The sequence below is a fragment of the Ammodytes marinus genome, assembly GCF_949987685.1.
Source record: "Ammodytes marinus genome assembly, chromosome: 16".
Taxonomy (NCBI): Eukaryota; Metazoa; Chordata; class Actinopteri; order Uranoscopiformes; family Ammodytidae; genus Ammodytes; species Ammodytes marinus.
The window spans coordinates 7010805-7033558 of NC_137220.1; the positions used below are offsets into that span (position 1 = coordinate 7010805).

The 22754-nt window shown below is 40.5% G+C and overlaps 1 protein-coding gene across 8 annotated transcripts in view; it reads left to right on the plus strand.

The window, feature by feature from the left end:
* The first annotated feature begins 289 nt into the window (after positions 1–289).
* The window catches only part of rbfox1 (RNA binding fox-1 homolog 1), a 37539-nt gene continuing 15074 nt past the window's right edge, over positions 290–22754 (plus strand). For 6 of the 8 annotated variants that reach the window (XM_080043770.1, XM_080043774.1, XM_080043776.1 and 3 more), the window contains exons 1-8: positions 290–392; positions 4433–4735; positions 9765–9914; positions 10321–10374; positions 11529–11621; positions 16242–16302; positions 18702–18755; positions 20661–20799. In XM_080043770.1, coding sequence (XP_079899896.1) covers positions 381–392; positions 4433–4735; positions 9765–9914; positions 10321–10374; positions 11529–11621; positions 16242–16302; positions 18702–18755; positions 20661–20799 — 866 coding nt within the window. In that variant the 5' untranslated portion in view covers positions 290–380. Of the gene's footprint in view, positions 393–2061; positions 2191–4432; positions 4736–9764; positions 9915–10320; positions 10375–11528; positions 11622–16241; positions 16303–18701; positions 18756–20660; positions 20800–22754 lie in introns of those variants that run through there. The other 2 variants (XM_080043771.1, XM_080043772.1) reach the window with 2 other exon arrangements.

Below are 22754 nucleotides of genomic sequence, written 5' to 3' on the forward strand. Positions count from 1 at the left end.
AAGGACCCAACCAGGAAAAAAACTAAAAAATATATAACATGGGAAAAGACAAAGGAGAGGAGGATTGTAAAAGAGGACAGAGAAGAGAGTGGTTAAAACATTTTTAGGGAATGCTGCTGCTCTTTCAGTCACAGTGAGTGGAACCTCCTCCTCCTCCTGCTCATTCTCCCACTGCAACAACACACACACACACACACACACACACACACACACACACACACACACACACACACACACACACACACACACACACACACACACACACACACACACACACACACACACACAAGCCATCCATAATTGATGCTAGCTGTAGGCAGACACTGGCGGACCGGGCTTTATAGCGCAGCTGGATGTACATGGAGGAAGGCTGAGGCAAGATGGTAGAGCAGGTACTTCTGAAAATACAATTTTTCCTCCATCTCTTTCTCTCCCTCTCCCTCTCTGTCTGTCTCTCTCTCTCTTTGTCTCTCTCTCTCTCTGTCTTTCGTTGTTGTTCCCACACTCGCTCTCTCGCTCCACACTATATATGCAGTGACTGCAGAAGGCAGCATGCTGTATGCTCTTTTTTTGTGGGTTGTGTGTGCTTATGAATGCGAGTGTGTGTGGCTGGCTGTGTGTATGCAGTACATGTGGGGCTTGCAGGGCTACGGGCTGTGTTTGTGTCTGTGTGTGCAAGCTTTCTTTCTTTCAACCTCATCTATGGTAGAAGCTAGGGAGAGACTATACATTTACTACACATTAGAGAGAGAGAGAGAGAGAGAGAGAGAGAGAGAGGGAGAAAGAGAGAGAGACACAAACAGACAGAGAGAGAGGTTTGGAAATGAAACCAAGAGATCTTGCAAGCTTAAAAGAAAGATTCCAGTGTTTGCTCAGCAGTGGGAGGAAGAGAGGGGAAAATATTACTAATTTCCTTTTTCCCGTGAGGAAACATGTCCAATATTAAACGGATATGCTGTCGTTTGGTTCTTTGTTCTGTGCTGTGAATTAAAAATTAGATTTGAGTCTGTTATTACCATACTCAAACGTTCTGTGTGTTGAGAGAGTTACATAACTGTAATCACCCCCCCCCCCCCCTGTTTATATTGGCCATGGGGGGGCTGCCGTCCTGGCAATACACCATTGAAAAAGATGGGCTAGAAAAAAAGAAAATACCCCAAAAATAATCTTAAGCATATCCATGGCTGGAGTGAAACCGGAACAGCCTGGTTCTGTTGCAGAAGTTAAAGGATAATGTGTAACAATACAGCTGGTGTCATATAATAACATAATAACAGTCTAACATTGTTCCACATAAGCACTAGTTGTTTCTGAGCTATGTAACGGCTTAACACAAAAAAGGTGAGTCTATGAGCAGGTCAATGGGTTCGGTTTTTGTTCAGACATTTCTGAGGTATTAACAACAGAACAGAGAAAAACGAATTACAGAAAAAAAAATACTTTCAAAGAGTGCAATCCTCACCAACAATTCAGGTCAGATAACGGTTGGTTTGTTCACAATGTAGCTGATCGTCTATCTGCTCTGGTCTTGTCATGTAGTGCAAGTGGACATATTTTAGGTGACGTTGCAGGTACTAAATTGTATTTTTTCCCCATTGAAATTACAGATAGACCTGCAGCTCTATATGTCATCTGGTAAAGTGTTCCACTGAGTCATGGCTTTCACAGAGAAGGCTAAACAAATGCAGTGCAAAATCATTTTAGGAGGGGAAAGGCATTAAGAGCGCAAGAAACAAATGTAATTAGAATCTGCACATTTCTTCTGACTAGATTAAAGCATACGGAAGCATACAGAGAGGCGTTTTGAGTAGAGGAGAGAGAGAGAGAGAGAGTGTGTGTGTGTGTGTGTGTGTGTGTGTGTGTGTGTGTGTGTGTGTGTGTGTGTGTGTGTGTGTGTGTGGAGGGGGGCAGTGCTCTGCCACGTAAAGCATATTTAAGCCTTCTAAATGTGGTTCTCATTATACAGCGGAGCGTTTAGCCAACACTCACCGTCTGCATCCCTTTCTCTCTCCATGTTTCTCGCTCACTCTCCCTTTCTTTTCCTACATATGGCTGCTTCTCTCTCTATCTCTCTCTCTCTGGCTCTCTCTCGAATGGTTGAGGTTAAAGTATCCCATAGGAGTAAACTCTGTCACATACATACACACACACACACATACAAACCACACTCAAACTCAGCAAGTGTTCGGGGTGAGTTCACTTTCTTTCCTTGAATGTTTCCACACTTTTTACCCCCGGCTACAGCCCACTGAACCCACATTTCTAAAACTCAAAATCCTCATTGAGGGTTTTGATGGTTTGCTTTGCTGTTTGTTTGTTAAGTTTGTTGTACATCCATTCATATGTTCTGAAATGACCCTAATGCATGAAAATGTATTTGGCACATTTTTTCATTTACTCCATGGCTGTTTGTATCTAAAAAGAGCAACTCCACATATGGTATTGGTTTTTTTCTTCTTTTTTACACTGTAAAACACTTTGTGTTGCCTTCACTGTGCATTAACAGTGCTATACAAATACAGTTTGATTGATTGATTGATCTACACATAGCATAGCTAGTGGTAGCCTAGCCACTATCCGCGTTTTCCGGTCTTAGGTCCTACAGTCGAAAAAGGGCTTTATATTGAAAAAACTCAGTCTGGCGCTAGGTTATTTTAGACGGGCAGTAACGACCGGGTGTGACAGTTTGACTGAACGGCAATGACATGTAGTGAGCGGCATCAACCTCTAGGGGGCAGCACATGTCGAGTGCCATGTGCCAATGGGTCGGTAAGGAATCTCGGCGCTATTCATTTTCTGGTCAAAGATATTTTAAATCTTGAATCGTGAATATATTGAAGGATCTAAGTTTCCCCATGAAGTTGAGGCCGCTCTGTCACTTCTTATAGGTTGCCTCCATGTTACATCTCCATTCCAGTATGTTGTCCAGGTGAACAGTTCACTACCATCTCCCTAGCATTGGTTTAAGAGGAGGTAGTTGTTCCCACATCAGGCTACACATCTGTCCACCAGTTCCCTGTACTCTGTCTCCTGTCCAGCTATGACACACCCCCTAACTGCCAAGTCGTATGATTATGTCTTTAGAGGAAAAGACATAATCAGGGACCTCTCAGAAAGCAATGTAGGCTGAATTGTGTTAAAGGCACTGAAAAAAATCAAAAAACATCATCATCAAAGATTGTGGCGACTTCCACTCCAGATTTGAGTGCATAGGAGTCAGCCTGACTGGCTATCTTGCCTACCATCAGAGGTGTTGATGTCTTGTCTTTTGGAGTTAGATGACCTGTTTACTGGATGGATGTTTGGCTCGAGAATGTACGCCTAGGTAAGGACAGATCACATTTTCAGAACACCTCCAGACGTGGTCTTTCCTATACAATGACAATTGTATTACAATACATTTTGATATACAAGGAAATCTACTAAATCACAATGTTTGATTGTTATCACTGTCATCATCAACCTGTATTCACCATATGGTGTAGACCAATGTGGGTTGTTGGCTAAGTTACTTACTTTACTTACTGCACCAAATAAATATAAAGACATATTTAAATGTAGCATACCAATACAATAGTTTGGCCAGAACACATTTGACCATATCACAATATATTGCACATTTGCAGCTTGCCATGCTAATGGTGTGAGCCCTCTGAGATCAAGTGGATCCTTCTCTCATCACTTCTCAATGATAAAGGATTTGGTTCTTATTACACAAAACAGCTCAAGTGTGTCCACTCTATATGAAGTGGACTACAGAGAGAGAGAGAGAGAAGGTGTGTGTGTGTGTGTGTGTGTGTGTGTGTGTGTGTGTGTGTGTGTGTGTGTGTGTGTGTGTGTGTGTGTGTGTGTGTGTGTGTGTGCAAACGAGGATGCAATGAGTCGAGAAGTACGTAGTATGTAGTACTGTTGATGTATCCATTCATTGTGGAGTGTGCTGAAAGCAACATTAGATTGCTGTTCATCTCTGTTGTAGTTTGAGACTTGAGACTAAGGATTGAGCCTAAAGAAAGCTGATGAAGTTTCAAAAATGAAAATAACAACATAACATGACAACCCCTCTCAATAATGCTGACTGAGGGCTAAGAACCTTGAGAAACAGCAAGTAATGTTTACCATTTTCGACAACTTAGTTGTCATTAGTTTTGCAGTTTTTTTAACAATCCATCCAATAGTCTTTGAGACATTTTTATTTTAACAAGAAAATGTCAACCAGCTCTGGGTGCCAGATGAAAAGTCAGGGGAAAGTCATTCCATACCCTGCCAGTAGCAAGGCAAAAAAAAACACTATAATGGAATTTTTCAGAATCAATCTGATGTCAAGGCAATGCAGTAAATTGAGCCAAATCTCTAATAAATATTGGAAACGTTGAAAAATTGTCCTCTTAAAATTAAAAAAAGGCTAAAAAAAATCTCTCTGTGTCCATTTTAGGGTAACCAGGACACACCGGCACCCCCGGACCCCTCCATGGCCCAGGCTTACCCGTCGGCCCAGTTTGCGCCCCCTCCCCAGAACGGCATCCCGGCTGAGTTTACTACAGCGTCACACCCCCATCAGCAGCATCCACACTCCCACCCACACCCACACCAACACCCAGCCGTCCCCCAGGACTACAGCGCCGTCCAGGCCTCCATCAACGAGCATTCACTCAACATGTACCAGACCTCACAGAGCCACCACAGTGAGCCCGGCGGGTCGGACTGCGCCAGTCAGGGGGTCACAGGCACAGCAACAGTAAGGCATCATTGTTGAAGTTCCGTCAGAATATATTGGATTTTTCTGGATCAAATTTCAGCCTTCATTTTATACAAATGGCATCAGTTAAACCAAGGGACTTGCAAATGCTACTTGGGTAGCGTATCGTGAGGAGATGAATACTGATTTGGACAAAAAGGGATTTTAACAAAAAGATTCCACCTAGCTGTTACACTTGTAGTCTGGTTAAGTTGGTCAAGACAAAGGGACAATAGCCATAGCAATAGCAATAGTATTGCCTTTGAGGACCATAAAGGAACATATAGTAACCCAATTAATTTAGAATAATTACAAAGATCCACTCATACAGATCACATTTTTTGATATTTCATGTTCATCAGATGGATTTAATAGTTGTTTTCATTCTTGCTAAAATAGCTCAAAGGCCCTTATATTACTTTCCCCTCAATTGTCTATTTTTTCAGCCTGCTACTTAAAAGGCAGACTATAGTGTTCCTTTCAGTGTTATCTGATTATTACTCTGACACTTAGGCTCCCCAGAGACGATTGCCAGTGATCTCTGGGGGCCATTCCGGATTCACTGTTCTAATAAAATTCATACGATTTTTAATGCCGCATATGCCGGTGCAGCCTTACAGGCAACAAAACTCCTGTTAGTCATTTGTATCCTGAATTTATAATACTGTTCATTATCATAAATATTTATGACAGCATTGGCCTCAAGTGTCACAATGATGGGTATTATTTTGCATAGTAATAATGTGTCTCTCAGCTTTTTTTCCTTCCTTGTCTAGACATTATTCACACAATAAATATTTATCTGAATATAACATTGAGCTCCGCTAACAATTGCAATTCTGGGCCTGTGTTTACCCTGGTATAATTACAAAAATGAAGTCAAAGTTAGTTACATTATTAATCAATCTAGCACTTATAGAAATTATAAAATTAATCATTGTGTTTTCGTATTAGTTTTGTGTATAAAATATCTGGGTGCGGCTTATCACAGGTGGATGTAATGCTAAGTTAGGTTGAGAATGAGGGGGCGCGGCTTCTCCCCTTACGACATCATAAGGGGGGAGAAATCTTGACTGGGGTTTTTTGAATACGAGTTTTCAGAAAGGTGGAGGTGGAGAAAAAGAGAGACGGTTGGTTTTTGTCATACTTTGGGAGTCTCTAGTCACACCAGAGGACAACGTTTGAGTTTTTAGTAAGATATTTAGTATTGAAGCAAACATGATATGTACTCCGTTAAAATGGTACATTTCTAACTCTTAAAAAATATATTCATATTTGCAGTTAGTGCATGTTTTAGTTTATGGTAGAAAGAAATACATACACAATATTTGGATTTTATGGCACATAGCTCAAAATTCAATAAATTGACAACATACAGTGAAGGAGGGGCAGATGACTTACATTTAACTTAGTTAACTCAGCCTTGCCAGGCATCAGATGAACACCATTAATCAGACATGTATTTGGGGTGTATTCCAAAAAGCAATATGAGTGAGCTAACATAATGTGTTGCTTTAAAACCCCTTCATTTACAGTACAGTATAAAAAGAAAAATCTTATGAATATTCAAACTCTGTCTTGACTTGATGCAGTAGAACACTTCACAGGATAACAAGTTCCCCTTCTCTAGCTCTTCTTTAATCTTTCAAAACGTTCATAATCGGCATAGCTGCAAGTCTTGTTTCTATGCAGAGTGCTGAGAGTTGTGTGTGAGGTTTTTCTTTGCTGCTACCCACATGTCATTACTAAGAGCGGATCGGAGAAAGAAAGCATTTTGGCAACAAGAGCCCCGCGTACTGTAACTGTATCTGGAAGTCTCATCAGTTCTCCTTCTTCGTCAGTCTGTCTGCTGCACTCCTTCCCCCACCTCCTTAAACCCTCCCTCTCTCTCTCTCTGCCTTATTCCTCTCTTCTTTTCAGCCACGTCTACTCTGTGTCTCTCTCTGTGTTGCTCTCACTCCTGCATGCTTAAGCTGCATGACCATACAGTGAATTGCATACCCCAAAATACCTTCATATTTGGTGATATGTGCAGATCTACCTCTTTCTTTCTCTCTCTCTCTCTCTCCCTCTCTCCCTCTCTCTCTCTCAGTGTTGTGAGTTCATGTGCTGTGTTTGCATCCTGAAGGAATGACCTCATCTGGTTGGAGTGTTTATGGTGCAACGTCAGCCTCCTCTCCCCTCAGTGATAGCCCCACAGTCTGTGTAGTCAAATGGAGCTTTTCCATTCTACTTACCTAATCTACTCCACTGTACTCGCTTATGGGACAGGGTTTTTTTTCTGTAGGTGGCTTTCCATTACAAGAGAGTGTACCCATGATAGCACCGCCTCTGTGTAGCTGGTCGTCATAACGTTCTAAGAATTAAGTCATGTTAGGTCATACAAGCATGGAAATTGAAGTATGTCCAACTCCGCTACGATAGGTGGTGATATCATATGCCCCATGCCCCGTGCATGGGGCATATGATATATATATGCATACATATGATATATGATATGCCCCGTGCTTTCTTATTAGCATGGCTAGCGGTAATATTGGGAAACTGGTAACATGTAGAGCGGTAGCATGGATAACTTTACTGCTCTGTACATTTCGTAAGTGCTGTACACTGGCTCAGAGCGTCTAGGCCAGTTAAGGTCCGATTGACCATATACCGTACATGCAGGAGCAGCTCAACTCACAACAGCATTATCTGGGTGTTACCTCGACATTGAGAAATTCTATTAAATACAATTTCAGTCCGACTAACATGTTTACACGTTTTTCAAAAGTGCGGTTTCAGTCGGACTAACGTAATAAATGGATTTTCCCTAACGTCATGTAAAGGTACTTACTCGCCTAGTGGGGATGGTGTCATCCACACTGAAGTTAATAGACTGAGTCAGTCATGGAGTTGATGTCTTCTCCATGGGGCTCTCAGAGAATATTCAGGTCTGTGACTCAAACCAGCCCTGGAGAGCCTCCTCTGCCTCCTGTGAACACCTCCTCACAGTGCTCGTGGTCGCAGGTTAATGCTGAACAATGGGCATGTAGGTGGAGATGAGAAATACTACATTCGTTATTCAATGTTCCAAGAGTGAGGGCAATGAAGCTGCATGCATCCCTCACATGTACATACAGTGAGTCCATGTGTTTCATTTTCTCTGGTGGGGAACTATGTCGGAGAGGGAAGAAGCGTGGTTAAAGTCTCCAGAGATCTCTATGAACGCATGTTGGTGTCATGTTTGGAGTCCCTCGGTGACTGAGCTGATGATGTAACACGCTGTACCGTGACAGACAGCCACCATCACACAGCACATTGTGCCATAATGACATTCCCATCAGCCCCAGCTGTGCCTTTTGTTTAGTACTAATTAGTTGTTGTCAGCAGGCTATGCTTAACTAAATTGGTGACAATGGTAAACACAACATGGTGGGCATCCCCCTACATCAAGCCTCACAGAGCTGCTACCATTGTTGCAGGGTACACAAGATATCTCTATGATAACATTAATGTTCTGTGATGATTGATGAACCCTGTTGACTTAACTCTGGCACCACTGCATTGTTTACCCATGTTAGATTGTATTGTCTTGTCTTTAAGAACCTGATATTAGCCATAATCTCTGTTTGATATCATCAATATGTCTGAAATCCAGTTCACAATCACTTTCTGATGCCAAAAGGGATGAGATGAGATTCTTTGTCTCACGGATTCTGTTTGTTTTATTTCTACACTACAAGTGTAGGCGGCTGTCGCCACCGACAGAGAGCTATGCACAGATGGCCGTCACTGCACTGTGTGTGTGTGCGTGCGTGCGTGCGTGCGTGTGTGCGTGTGCGTGTGTGTGTGTGCGTGTGTGTGTGTGTGTGTGTGTGTGTGTGTGTGTGTGTGTGTGTGTGTGTGTTTGTGTGTGTACACTCCTTTCCATATGCGCTGCTATACCTAGGCGTTGCGTGGATGACTAGCAGTCTGCCGGCCTTATGCTTATTCTTTTCAAGTTCACACAGAAACACACACACACACATGCAAACACACAGGCTGTAATATTTTTAGCTGACTTTGAGCCTGGGACAATTTCTGAGCAAAAACAAAAAAAAGGAAAAAGGAGGAATAGAATGAGGATTTCAGTCTGTGTGGGTATGGGAGCAGTCTCCATCTTCAGTACATTTTTTATTCACAACCCCCGGGACTGAGGAGTCCTCTCTTGTGTTTAACAGCCATTGATCTCACTCACACTGAGAGCTAAAGGACAAACACGGACTACTGCTGCTACTCTATATCCGTGTGCTTGAGCATCAATTATATCTCTGTGTTTGCATATTTTAACTCTTTCTGGTTCAAACGTCTTTACGTCTCACACACCATTTATATCTTCTTTGTAATTGATAAGGTCTTAGTAGCCCTGATTCTGAAACTGTGTTCTGACAGTAATGTGAGTAATCATGTGACAAGTGACATCAATCTTTATAGAACAACTGAACAGCCCATTTTTGCTTGAACAGTCGTGAATGATTTGAGTTTCCATGTGAATAGGGTTGTATGAATCCTGGATGAGATGATATGTAATATCTGGATTTTTGTTACAATTAAATAGAACTCTGCACACCACATTTGCTCACATCCAACTGAAAATAATGTTCCTTTGTTCTTCAGCTGGGGGAGGACAAGCAATGTCACAGATTCACCACTAATTATATGTGGTCTAGTTGACTTTATAACATGTTGTTCTTTGAAAAAAGTGAAAGCATTTATTCTACAATGAACGCCACAGACTGGGACAGGTCTATATCATAACGTGATTGTACACATATTTGAGTTACTCAATAAGTGGATTTAGTGTTAAAGCTATAGTGCGTAATGTATCACACATATGGTGATTTTACGTTAATGTCAGACATAAAGAAAAATGTACAGATGTTCATGTTAGCGAGCAAACTCCATTGTTAAGTGAAATAATGTAACAAATATTGTCAAATTGAATGCATAGTTGCTGGAAGCACCTAAGTGCATATTTCATTTGTTTCCTTTACTCTGTGTGTTCCAGCAGACAGATGATGACGCCCAAACTGACAGCCATCAGCCATCAACACAGACTATAGCTGAGAGCGCAGACAGCAAGGCCCAACCCAAGAGACTCCATGTGTCCAACATCCCCTTCAGGTTCAGAGACCCAGACCTCAGGCAAATGTTCGGCGTAAGTACAGCAATATATCTGACCTGGCCACAATAACATCCCAGGTCCAAATGTATTTGATCTAATTACAGTTGGGTTTTAATTTTCTAATCTAATAAAAGCAAAAATGCTCCAAAATTAATCTTCAAAAAAAGTGTAGAGATAAGGTGCACCATATAAAGTGGAATGCAAAACTAGTTAGATTACATGTTGACGAAATAGAATATACTGTACATGGAAATAAAAACAAAAATTAATAATAACTGTAGTGAAATAAGATACTGTACATGTATTAGAATGATGTTAAATATAATAAAAGTATGACAATATGTAATATGTATACATTATAGATTATGACAGGGCAAATATGTCAGCATGTTAAAAACATTAAACAAACCTTTTCCTATTGTGTTTGCTTTTTTTCCAGCAATTTGGCAAAATCTTAGACGTGGAAATCATCTTCAACGAACGTGGATCTAAGGTACATGGCATTTCTGTTTCTTCTAAGCATGAAGTCTCTGAATAATTTTTGTATTAATAATGTTTATTTTTATATTTCTTAACAGAGATGAAATTAATATTTCATTGTACTTTCCGTAATGGCGGGAAAACACAGAATGTTCCTTTAAAGTCTCACTTTTTGGATTAGCACAACTGATTGACTGCTGCATTGACACAGTACATTAGGGCCAATCAAAATGTAAATTTCTGTAGATTTTGAATTGGTTCGCCATTTGGTCCACGACTGATGACTTAAACAAGGTCATAAGAATATACAGGTGCAAAGCAGAACACTTCTTGAGAAAGACTTCCTATCTTAATGTCACAAACAAGATAAGCAAATGTGCGGTAAAATATATGGTCAGACTTCAAAGTTTGTAGATTGATGATCTCTCCTGCTCTATTTCATAGTGTAAAACATCCTTTTTAGAAATGCATCCTTATGTTATACTGAGTAAGACTATTCTCTGGGAAAGATGAAGTTCCTTTTTCTAGACATTTAATTCCTTTGAGATTTTTAGAATCATTTGCTGTTTGTGTGTTCTGATATGGTTTGTTTGCTGTTATTACTTGTCTTTATGATAGCATGTCTTACAAAAGCTTCCCTTCATTCTTTTGGTAGATGTATTCTCCTCTATTGAAACTTCATCAGAGTAATCTATTTGCCATACGACCTTGCAATATGGGAACACTGCAGTAAATGATTTGTTTCTAACTAGATTGTATGCTATTTTTATAAACCTCAATTGTCATCAGCCTGAATTGACTTGGATAGTAGGAAATGAATGGCAATGATTGATTTTTTTTAAATTGTTGTTTAATTTATGTTTCCATGACCATGCTACATTGGAAAGCTCGACACCAGGCGATACCAGTTTGTAAACACTGCCATACTGAGAAATACTGCAAGAGTTTTGTGGAGCTTATAGGCTTCATCGATGGCTAGAATGTAACCGACATTCATTCATTTGAAAAAAGTTACGCACTATAGCTTTAAAATTCTCAACTAGAAGAAGACAATTGTGTTGATATACTGTGCTCCATATTGATGCAAGCTGTTAACTGTGATGATGGTGTAACATTTAAACCAATGATGTGCATGTTTGTTCTTGCCTCTCTCCGTCCTGCATGCAGGGTTTTGGGTTCGTAACGTTCGAGCATAGCGTGGACGCCGACAGGGCCAGAGAGAAATTACACGGCACCGTGGTAGAAGGCCGTAAAATAGAGGTGCATGTTTTACAATGTTTCTTCTTCTGACTTGTTCCCTCTCTCCTTGTTCCTCACTGTGTCTGTATTTATGTGTGTGTGTGTGTGTGAGCGTATGTGTGTTTGTGTGTCTGACCACCACATTCCACCGTGTCATCCAAGGCTCGTCATTTTCCCTTTCCTTGTGCAGATCTATTAACCCCAAGCACAAAATAAATGTCGACCAATTACTAGTCCAACGCTACTGTATGTGAGAGGCTTTTTTTTTAATTATTATTTATTTATTTTGTTCCTTTTACCAGTTTTTATTTATTTATTTTTGTCAAGGAAATTGAATATTCGCTCTACCAGCATTATAGATTTGAAAAGAAAATGTATTTAAGAAGGTGGTATTATTGCTTTTGGCCATACATGTTCAAAAGAGAAGATGTGATTGTATTTAATGAAGAGAGGAGCTGTTCCCCAGAAAAAGTTGACACATCTTGAAGAGAGGTAACACTTAGGAATTTGATGTCACCTGAGAGAGCAAAATGCAAGGTGCACAACTAGTAGGATGACAGTAGGAAGAATATAACTAAGTGATATGTCAGTGTCTATTGTCCACTCAAAGGAACAAAAGCTAGCCACCACCAGCCTTGAAGCATAACTCTGTTCATTTTTGACCCCAGGATTCAACATAATTATGTTATTACCTAAATAGTGAATGATAAAGAATACTCTTTTCATCAAACTCCCAACAGAGCAAAATATTAGCTGTGCTGTGGGGGCCATATTGTAGAGTCTACATGTCCCATACAGAAATCTGGACAATGTGAAAAAGGAAATGGCACTACACAGGTTGGGCTTTTAAAAAACGTTTGCTTTTGTTCCCAAGTATTGCATAAGAAATACAATATTCTATTGCTGATCCTTCATGCAAGCAAGATGTACATCTGTTGTACGTACAGATAGAAAAAAAAATCAATTACCTGTCATTTGTACCCTGACAAAGGGTTTATAATACCCCGTCACCCAGGCAAGTCTTTTCCATCCATCCAATCGACTTCCAATTGCTTATCTGGGTAATGGTAGCAGCAGCAGGCAAATTGCTCCAAAGTCCTTCTCATTAGCTAATAGTGGTAGTATTTTCACAGATTGAATTATGTTATCCTCACGAAGATACACATATATCTACACATGAAGTAAGGACGGTCCTATCCCTTTAAGGCTTACTTTACACTTTGCATTTTATGAAGCTTCTGATTACTTATAATGTCTCCAAAATGCTTGACAGGCCCACAACAGTAACAGTTCCAGACCTCTAGACTCTCTATGTAACCGGCATCCTCATGAGCCATTCTGAAACCACACACAGCCACGTGGGCCCATACAGGGAGCGTGTTCTCACCCATGTACCTCCTCCCTCCCTCTACTCTCTAGTTTTATTTCTGAATAGCCATGTCAACACGGATATGAAAACATCTGTGTTGGCAAGATACACACAATCCCCATAGTGACACATTCGCCTTACGTGGAAGACAGTCTGCCTGCAGGCTCCTCTCCCAGGATGGTAAAGGTGAAAAACATATAGTATATTTATATTGATTTTGCCCATTGTGTTGACATAGCCTGACACATGGGTATCTATGCCAGTGTAAAAATATATATATTTTCATAATTTTACTAGAACCAGTATCTTATTTACACTCGCTGTTTATTGATTTAGTCAAAATAGGACATGAAAAAAAGAACTCCGCCTACATACAGTATATAGCGACATCAGTTTTTATTCTAAGCCTCTTTAACTTAAAAAACCCACACATTTCTTGGTAGGCATTTTGTCCATTGCAACAGTAACTACGTAGCTCGTTGGTATAACTTGACTGGATTATTTTCAGACATTAATCATGACTCAAAAGTTCCCTGCTCTCCACATACATTCAAAGTCATGTTGATCAAGAATTCCATTGTTTTTTCAAGGAGTGAGCTAGTATGTAGTCTAACTGTTTGACGTCTATCAGCAGATTGATATGACAGTGTTCGGTCAGAAAGAATGTCAATAGCAACAACTCTTTACCCATAGCAACAGTGATTTATCGATAATTGCTGTCATTATCGAGAACTATCAGACCGTAGAATGCTGTGATTGACCAATCAGAAAACAGCATTTATCAGTGCCATGTCATAAACAAAGTGAACTCAGACCACCATTAATAAACAAAACAAAGCAAAAAAAAATTTTGTTATTCTTTATTTAGCCAACATGGCACAATCCCCATTACTTGTGTTCCATTTGACATTTCGGTCATTTATGACATACGACTTTGCTACATTGTTCAATCAATGCAAATATCTCCCCAACTATTCAGAGTGGTTTCTCCCACCTCTCCCACACGCCGGAGCCTTTCTTCCTGTCATTAATCCTTCTGCTGCCCTTTCCAACACTGTAAAAGTTTATCTTGCGGCTCTGGCAGCTCATATACCTTATTCATAGCCACAGCAGTATGTTCCAGCTCTCCACACTAAGAACCTATATTTTTGCAGTTGAACAAAAAAACAACACATTCTTTGAGATAAATTATGGAGATCCTGCCAAGCCACTTCAACCCTTTTTTAACAGAATATTCTTGTCGGATACCATCCATGTTCATACTTGGACTGAAGCTCAATTCAGCTCTGCCCCAATTTACCACCATGATTGGCAGAGTTTACTGTTAATACCCTCCAGTGAAACTGTGCTCTCAGTACATCTAGACCCTTTGAAGAGCGTGAAGCTAAACTAGATTAGAACTTAATTGAATTATCTCCATCAGGCTTGACACTTAATATTGAACAGACTTCTACCCAGACCTTTCTCTGCGGCAGGAAGCTTCCACTAACAGCTAGGAACAAACTTTGATCCCAAAGTTTTCTCCATTCTTATCTTTTCATTAAGAGTGTGTTATCAGGCTACATCCAAAGCCATATTCCCTGAAGAATATACTGTAGATCTGACCTTCTTGTGTAGCAATATTGAGGCTATGTGGATACAAGTTCACCTACCACATCTAAAACCTTTTCTGATTGGATGCTGCTTCAGACCCCCGAGTGCTAGAAAATCTAAAATTGGTTAAGGAATGGGCGTGGCTTCTCCCCTTATGACATCATTTGGGGAGATAAATCTGGAAAGGTGGAGGGGGAGAAAAAGATATTCATACTTTGGGAATCTCTAGTCACACTAGGGAGCCATTAATAATGTTGATAAAAAATGGAAAAGTGCATTTTGCATAATAGGTGACCTTTAATGTCAATAAAACTACTGGTGCTACAGGACTGTATTTGAGAGCTAATCCAATATGTAGTTATCTCAGGAGGTATGAAAATCAGATGGTAATAGTCCAAATCAAACTGTGTGATGGATACAATTTTTTTTTAAGAAATCAAAAATGGACAGAGTTATGCTTTAGGAAACCACCTAGCTGATTATACAGAGAGAGCTGAAAGAGAGAGTTTGTGTAGTCAGTGGTATGATTGCAAAGTTTTTTTTTTCTTGGCCACCTGAGTAAGATGCTGCTTATTCCTTTCTCATCCCCTCCTCCCCCACCATCCTTTCAACGGTAGCTTGTGTAGGGCCCCCATCCAACACGGTAACAGTACACAAACAAGGGGCGGGGCCTAAAAAAAAGGTTTGGGACTGGTAAGTGTGGGCGAGCGAGCCAGCATCTCTGCCAGCATTTCCTCTCTCTCCTCCTCCTCTCTCTTTGGAACGTTTTTGCAACGCTGAATCTCACGTGACATTTCTTTTTGAATTGTGGTTGAGGTGATGCTGTACATTGACATTACATATTTTTCTTGCGTGTCGGCGTGCGTGTCCATTCACTAAGTGTTCTCCTGAAGCTGCGTGTGGGAGCGATACTGACTGAGATATGACTATTTGTTTGCACATCTATATCTGAGATTGTTGGAAACCCCATTTATTAATTTTTATTTTTTATTTGTTTTTTTACTTTGGAAGACAATGCACCCTTCTTTTAATTTACCCTGTTAGGCTGTTGTTTGAATTGGGAATGATTCCATCGGTTGATTGAATGACTTGGATGGTTTATTTGAGTATATGTATTTTCTTTGATGTTTATAATTATTCTTGCAATGAATTTAGAGAGGCTGTTGTCCGAGTGTGAATGCTCTGTGTTGCTTTGGTCACAACAGTTCTCTATACGTTTTAAGGTTGACTTGATGTTGCATAATGCTCCAAATATTTTCTCATCTCCCCCTTTACCAATGACATTTTTTCTTCGTTGATTTTTTCCACTCCTCCTTCCCCTCCCCACAGCATGCCTCTTAACATTTACAAAAACAATGTTTTGCATCTGTTTTTTTCCTTTACTTTTGTCTGTATGTTATTGACATGTCACTACAATTGGGGACAGCATGCTGGAAAACGTCATAAAATAAAAGAATATGCAGAGAAGACATTTTTTTCATCTTTTTTGGATGATTTTTGTAAGTGTTTCTCTGAATGCAATTTTATGAAAAAACCCACAAATGACATGGGTGTTGCCATGATTACGTGTACTGCTTTATTTTATTTACAACATTTGGAAACTATGCATGCAGTAAGCATAGCACCTATTACTAACTTATACGTATTATGACTCATGGATCTCTCTTCATTTGCTGTAGGTCAACAATGCAACAGCCCGAGTAATGACAAATAAGAAGACTGTCAACCCATATGCAAACGGTAAGGTCACGTCCCCGTTTACAATGCTTATCAAACATACCGCCGTATCTGCAGTATAAACGCAGATGCATTTCAAAGGGCAAAATCGAGCGTAGTGGCATAACGTTTAAACATTTCAAGCAACTCCACAAAGAAAAGTGATTGAAGAGTTCAAGCCAGGTGATTTCCGAGTGACTGAACATCCCTCCGTGTCCAGTTTAATCAATCATTAAATGTAAAGACTATGACACGGCTGTAAATCTGCCGAGAACAGGCTGTCCTCAAACACTGCTGAGTGACCCAGCAAGGAGACTATTATGGGAGAGAAACGAGAGACCTGTGACAGCTCTGAAGGAGTGAGGGGCAGAGAGAAAGCCAAAAAAAGACAACCTGTCATGACTAGGGATGTTCTAAAATATTGATGTGGCAATAATATATCGCAATATTTATTTTGGAGATATCTGTATCATACCGTCAGCTCGATATTTTAGAAAATACGAACAATTCAGGTTTTAATCAGGTTTTAAACTACAACCTCATGACGCAGTACGGCTAGCTGCCTCCATTTTCCAGGTTTTGAATTTAAATTAAAGTTTGCGCTTCACAATATAACGTGATGTATTAAGACCACACACACACACACACACACACACACACACACACACACACACACACACACACACACACACACACACACACACACACACACATACACACACACACCACAGTTAAACATCAGTGATGTATCTGTGACATCAAAAGAGATTTCTGAAAGGATTTCTGGATTTTAATTTACTGTAGCCTGGTCCCATCCCCTTTAAATCGCAGTCCTGTTCAGATCAGTCCAGATATTTACAGTCCTACGAGAGGAAATTATTTTTCTGCAACAAGGCAGCATGAAAGCACAGAACCTTGACCAAAGACAGCTACTGCGCCATTTCATTTATTGGATCTGATGGATTTAGCTTTCCATGTGACTTACCTACAATAATTGTCACGCGAGGAAGGCTGGCTGGCTGGCTCCCCAACAATGATTTCACTCGCCGACCAGTTGATTCCTGTGTTGTACATTTATATCTACAATTGAACTGATTTTGATTATATGAAAAATAAAGCCTTTATTTTCTCTTCCTCGTCACATCGTAATAATGGATCCCGTGTTAAGCTTTCTCTTTAAATGTATAAATGAATAAACTGAGCCACTCCAAAGTTATGGGACATGATTAAACCTCATGGACATCAATTTTTCTGTGCCAGAGTCAGGAGAAAAAGTGACAGCATTTATTTTTTTAATTAATTCATTCATTCACTTTCAACTAATTTGAATTGGCTGATATGTGAAGGTAGGACATTTAATGCTGCCCTGATTGTGTCAAAATATCATGTTCGTACACAGCTTTGACACCAGATCCAGCAGTGTACATCCTGTCTAATGCTTTATGATACTAGTGATGCCTTTGTCATCCACTGAACAGAGTGACATTACATTTTATACAGCCATCCATTGTTCCCCATATTACGTGTCCTAATAACTTTGGTGATCCCCTGACTTTTCCTGTTGTGCCAGCATTAGGTTGACATTTCTGGTTTTGAGTGAAATGGCAAAAACAACTATGGAATGGATTGCGCTGACATTTGGTCCAGACATTCATATTCCCCTTAGGATATATTGTAATCAAATTTTTTTTCCAGCAACATCATTTGGTAAAAAAATCAATGTGTTCAATGCTCAATATTAATTATAATACCTGCAACATTAATGACATTTCCATCAGCCACAGCTGTACTGTTCGATTTTTTAATCTGTCTCTTGCAAGTCCGTCGACTTTATGGAAGTGTGATACTAAATCATGCAACACATCCATAACCGACTGTTTTGAGCTGCCTAAGCTTACAATAATGTTCAATCTGAACATTTTGTGATGCCAGGGGAAAACACATGTCCAATTAAACTATTTGATAAAATACATTTTAAATATTGAAATCCAGGCAGACATACAGTACGTGTATTAGCTTCATATAAATGTCAAGTGGAGTCTGAGATTCTGCAGAATGCTTGTTGTCAAAATCAGTGAATATTGCCTCAAGATCTGCTACCTACCTACTTTGTGTGGGATGGAAACAGATCCAGTGTTAATACACATCCTATAGGCTCTTTAAATTGACATGTTGCTAGATAAGGTGGTCTCCCTTTGTTTACATACTGGTTTAAAAGACCCTAGGCTGTGTATTAATGGCTGCAGATTTTTTCTCAGCTGACAGGTAGCGCATCGTGAACAGATATTATCACAGATTTTGACAACAAGTGTTCACTAAGTCGCTGACACAAGGCATGTTTAACCAAATCACAATAACCTAATACATTCTATTCTGTCTCTTTGTCTCCGTCCGTTTCTTTGTCTTGCTGTCTGTCTTTTCAGGCTGGAAGTTAAATCCAGTGGTCAGCGCTGTCTACAGCCCCGAATTCTATGCAGGTACGAGGACATGCCCTTCTCCATTTGTCACCATCTCCTTTGTCGCTATCTTCCTCGCCCTCATTGGTTCTGTTCTTCACTTTCTTTGACATCTTCTCCATCTCCCCCCCTTTTACTTTAACCTCTGTCACCCTCTCCCTCCTCTGCTTTTCTTCCAAGCAACTTGCAACCAGGCAAAGTCTGTTTATAGCCCGAGAACTGTGCTGAGTCACAGGGAAAAAAATGCAAAAAAAAAAAAACAGACATGTCATCTCGACTGCAAAACAAACATTCTGCAACCTCTGCCACCGCTCCACAAGCCCCTCATCAATCTTGGCCATCCAAAGCTTTCACCTCCCCCCAACCATTAGCCACCACCCAACCCCCCCTCTCCCCACCCTGTCATTAACAATGGCCATTAAGGTTGTAAAAAAAATACCTGGATTTTGTGATAAGAAAAAACCGAGACAGATAGAATGTGGCGGAGGAGAGGAGGAGTGAATGAAATCAAAGGACAAGAGAGAAGGAAATCTAATTGTCCGTTTCAACAAGGGCATTAAAAGCTATGAAATATATCTGGTGAAAATTAAAATCAATATTTCCAATTTCTCCAGACAGTCGTTTGCCTAATTCACCCTCACATTCTTTTAATTATAAAATGGCTTGGTATTGATTTACCTTTGTTTCACCTTTCAAGTACCCCAAATGCCTTTGGGGCATTTGTGTGGGTGTGTGTTTTATGTGTGTACATGTGAGACTGTACAAGCTTATTCTTTGTTGGTAATTTGCGCTATTATCTTATTAATGCGTTATGATTGTAGCGGTTCAGGGTTGAGGCCAGGACCTGCAGCTTGTGGTTAATTGGTTCAGATGTTTGGATTTCAGAGCCGATTAAGATTCACAAGGCAGGCGCAGCACATTCCTTTGTGTCAACAGTCAAAACCCCTTTCAGAAAATAAATAAATAAATGTTCTCCTGAATATTATCAACTTCTTTGGATTTAAAAAATGCAGACGAGTAAAAAAGAGAATGTAGCCTGAGACAGAGGCTATGCTAACTGATAATACTAAAAATGCTCAACCCGGTTTCCTAAAAGTGATCTTCATACTAGATGTGTGGCACTTCTAGGACGCTAGGTCGCTAGTTAACCAGAGGGCTGACAAATACACCGACTGTTTAGTGCTTTTAAAAGGGCTGCTTAGCCCTATAGTGCATACAACTATATTATATTAAATATTTCTCAGTCTTCAGCGGCAATGCATCCTAAACTGTTCTCCTTGTGTTTATGCAAGCCTTTTCACTTAGGCCGTATCAACATCATAGTGGAGTAGAGTGGGGGCAAGAGTCATCAGTATGACTATCACAGGAGCCAGTGTGCTCAGTCCAAAAATCAAGGTGACATAAAAAGATGAATAGGAACAATTACCGGCCTCACTCCTCTCCTTGTCTCTCTTTGAGGAACTCTTATCCTTTGGCTCAAACCCTCCATTTTTCATCAGGTCAATGAATGATTCACTGTTTCTATTAGCATTTTATTAGATCTCCCTTTTGAAGAGATGTATAATTAGGCTTGGAAATTGCACCTCGATCCTCCTTCTCAACCTTCGCTCACCCCGGCTCTCAAATTAAGCTCTGTGTCAGTGGTCCACATTAAGATTAATGATAAGTTAATAACAATACCACTACAATAACTCCACTCCACTGTCATTCTCTATCTCTCCCTCTTTTTTTTCTTTTTATATCTTCACATTCATTTTTGCAGAACTGTAACTGGCGAAACACTTAACAGTATTCTTTCTATTGGACTGCAGTTGTATGGCTGCTATACCGTACATAGAAAACTACCAAGTGAATATTGTATGTTCCTTTCAAGGACATTGTGATACCAGGGGCAGGTGTCCATAATTGTCTGTTCTTTGTCTTCAGTACCAGGTTTTCCCTACCCAGCAGCCAGTGCGGCAGCCGCGGCAGCATACAGAGGAACCCATCTACGAGGTCGAGGACGCAGCATGTTCAACACATTCAGGGCGGCCGCTCCACCTACACACATTCCAGCTTATGGAGGGTGAGCATCATTTCTCGCTCTTGTCGTTTTCATATCTCCCTCGTCGGTCCTCCCATATACACTCTTTCCCCTTATCCAATGGCAGGTCCCGAATCTCTGTACTCAAGGTTAAACAGATGGGTGCATGTCAGTGATAACACTCTCCCCCAATTCCCCAGCATTCTAAATCAAAGAACGGGCATCCTCTTTAAGACTTTCCATGTCCTCTTGGGACAAGGACAGTCAATTTGGCCTTGTTCTGTAGAATCATTCAGCAATGCCATGTTCATTGTCAAAACAATTGCCCCAAAACATTTTTAAAAAAAACCTAGCACCAGCACCATCTCTGGGTAACTAGCTGGCTGAATGGTCTTTAGGGATCCAAGCAGGGCTGTGTTTTGTGGGCAGTCAGATTTGATTTGCCGTTATTCTGTTGGTTCTTTTTATTGATTTCCTTCTTTATGACTGAAAGCAAATCGGCATTGAGGATGTTTCCTGGGAGTCTTAAGATGGGAGCAGATGAGAATTATTTTCTATTGCTTACATCGGTGGAGTTTCGGTTAAACAGAAATATTTTAAAGCAGGTGTGGGGGTGCTGATGAAAAAAATTGCTTTTTTAGTGCCTTCACCTTCTGAGAACACCATCACCTTCAATCTCTCGAAGCAACGGAAAATAAAGAAGATAGGTGTTTGGGTGAACATTCGGGTATAGCCTTGACAAAGAGATATGTGCAACAGATTACACTTTCATTAATGCTTCTGGACAGCTTAATTGCCCCGATAGCAGTCGTATGGTGAATTATTAATGTGGACCATCTTGTATTTTTATTAAAACTGTCTCGAGTGCCATCGAGCGTACTGTGACACAGCTCGGAAACTAAGTTTGCTTTGTATCTGTGCGTATTCATATAATGTTCCTTTATGTCTGTCAGGCCCCATTACAAACATGCTCTGTCATGTTTATAAAGGGCTCTGACCTGACAGCTTAGGTATCAAGTCGCTTTGTCAACGTCCCAGAGAATACATCTTAAAAGTGGAGTCAGCGATTCTGGAGAACGTGAGTTGTCAAAACCACTTTTTGTCAAAATCGGGGAATATCTCCTCACGATTTGCTACCTGTACTCTGTGTGCGCTGAAAATGATTTCGACAAAACAGCGATTTTTGCTAAGTTTGCAACTGAAGAACAGGTTTGATCCACTGTTTGCAGGATCCTGGATCTACATCTGATAACCTGGATAACCTTTCACCGTCACACACATCAGGATAAGGACTGAAAGCCAAAAGCTAACGACTGGGCCTCAAAATCTGACCGTGTGTGACATTGGTGTTTTCACTTTACATGCTTTTTGCATCTTAAACAGCAAAGTACTCTGTTTTCCCAAGGATATGGTCTCTGACTTAGAAGAAAGAATCCTGCATATTGTGGCAGCACAAAAGGGTCCAATGATATTGTAAAGCAACCGTCTGAAGCGCTTATTGATCTATTAAACATAGTCAGCGCTCTGAATGCTTTGGTGTTTATCAGTGGAACTTGGAAGAGCCACTAAGTGATTCAGCGTATTGTTAGTGCCGTAAACACATGGCTTCGACTGCACTTACCATCCATTCAGTGCATTTTCTGAACCACTTCAACTCTTTCTGGGGCTTCAGACATCTTTTAAAGGCAGATGGACTTTGTCTGAGCCAGGAGTAGACTTATTCATCTCAAAGATATTGTACTTCCTGCATCAGCCATCTTTATCCTCTGCCAAGGACGAGACAAGAGGAAGCAGCACATGAAGAAGACATACCGCAGCGCGGTAGAAACCTTAAAGGTCAACCACCTCAGCCCCTGTCTTATAATGGGAGATATCTGAACAGAGAACACCTCTACCAATACCAATGTGTGTCAGGATCCCTCCCCCCACCCCACCCAGTCTACATTCAGGTCTCAGTCATCTCCACTCAGGCTTTCTCCCTTGTTCCCCCTTTTGGA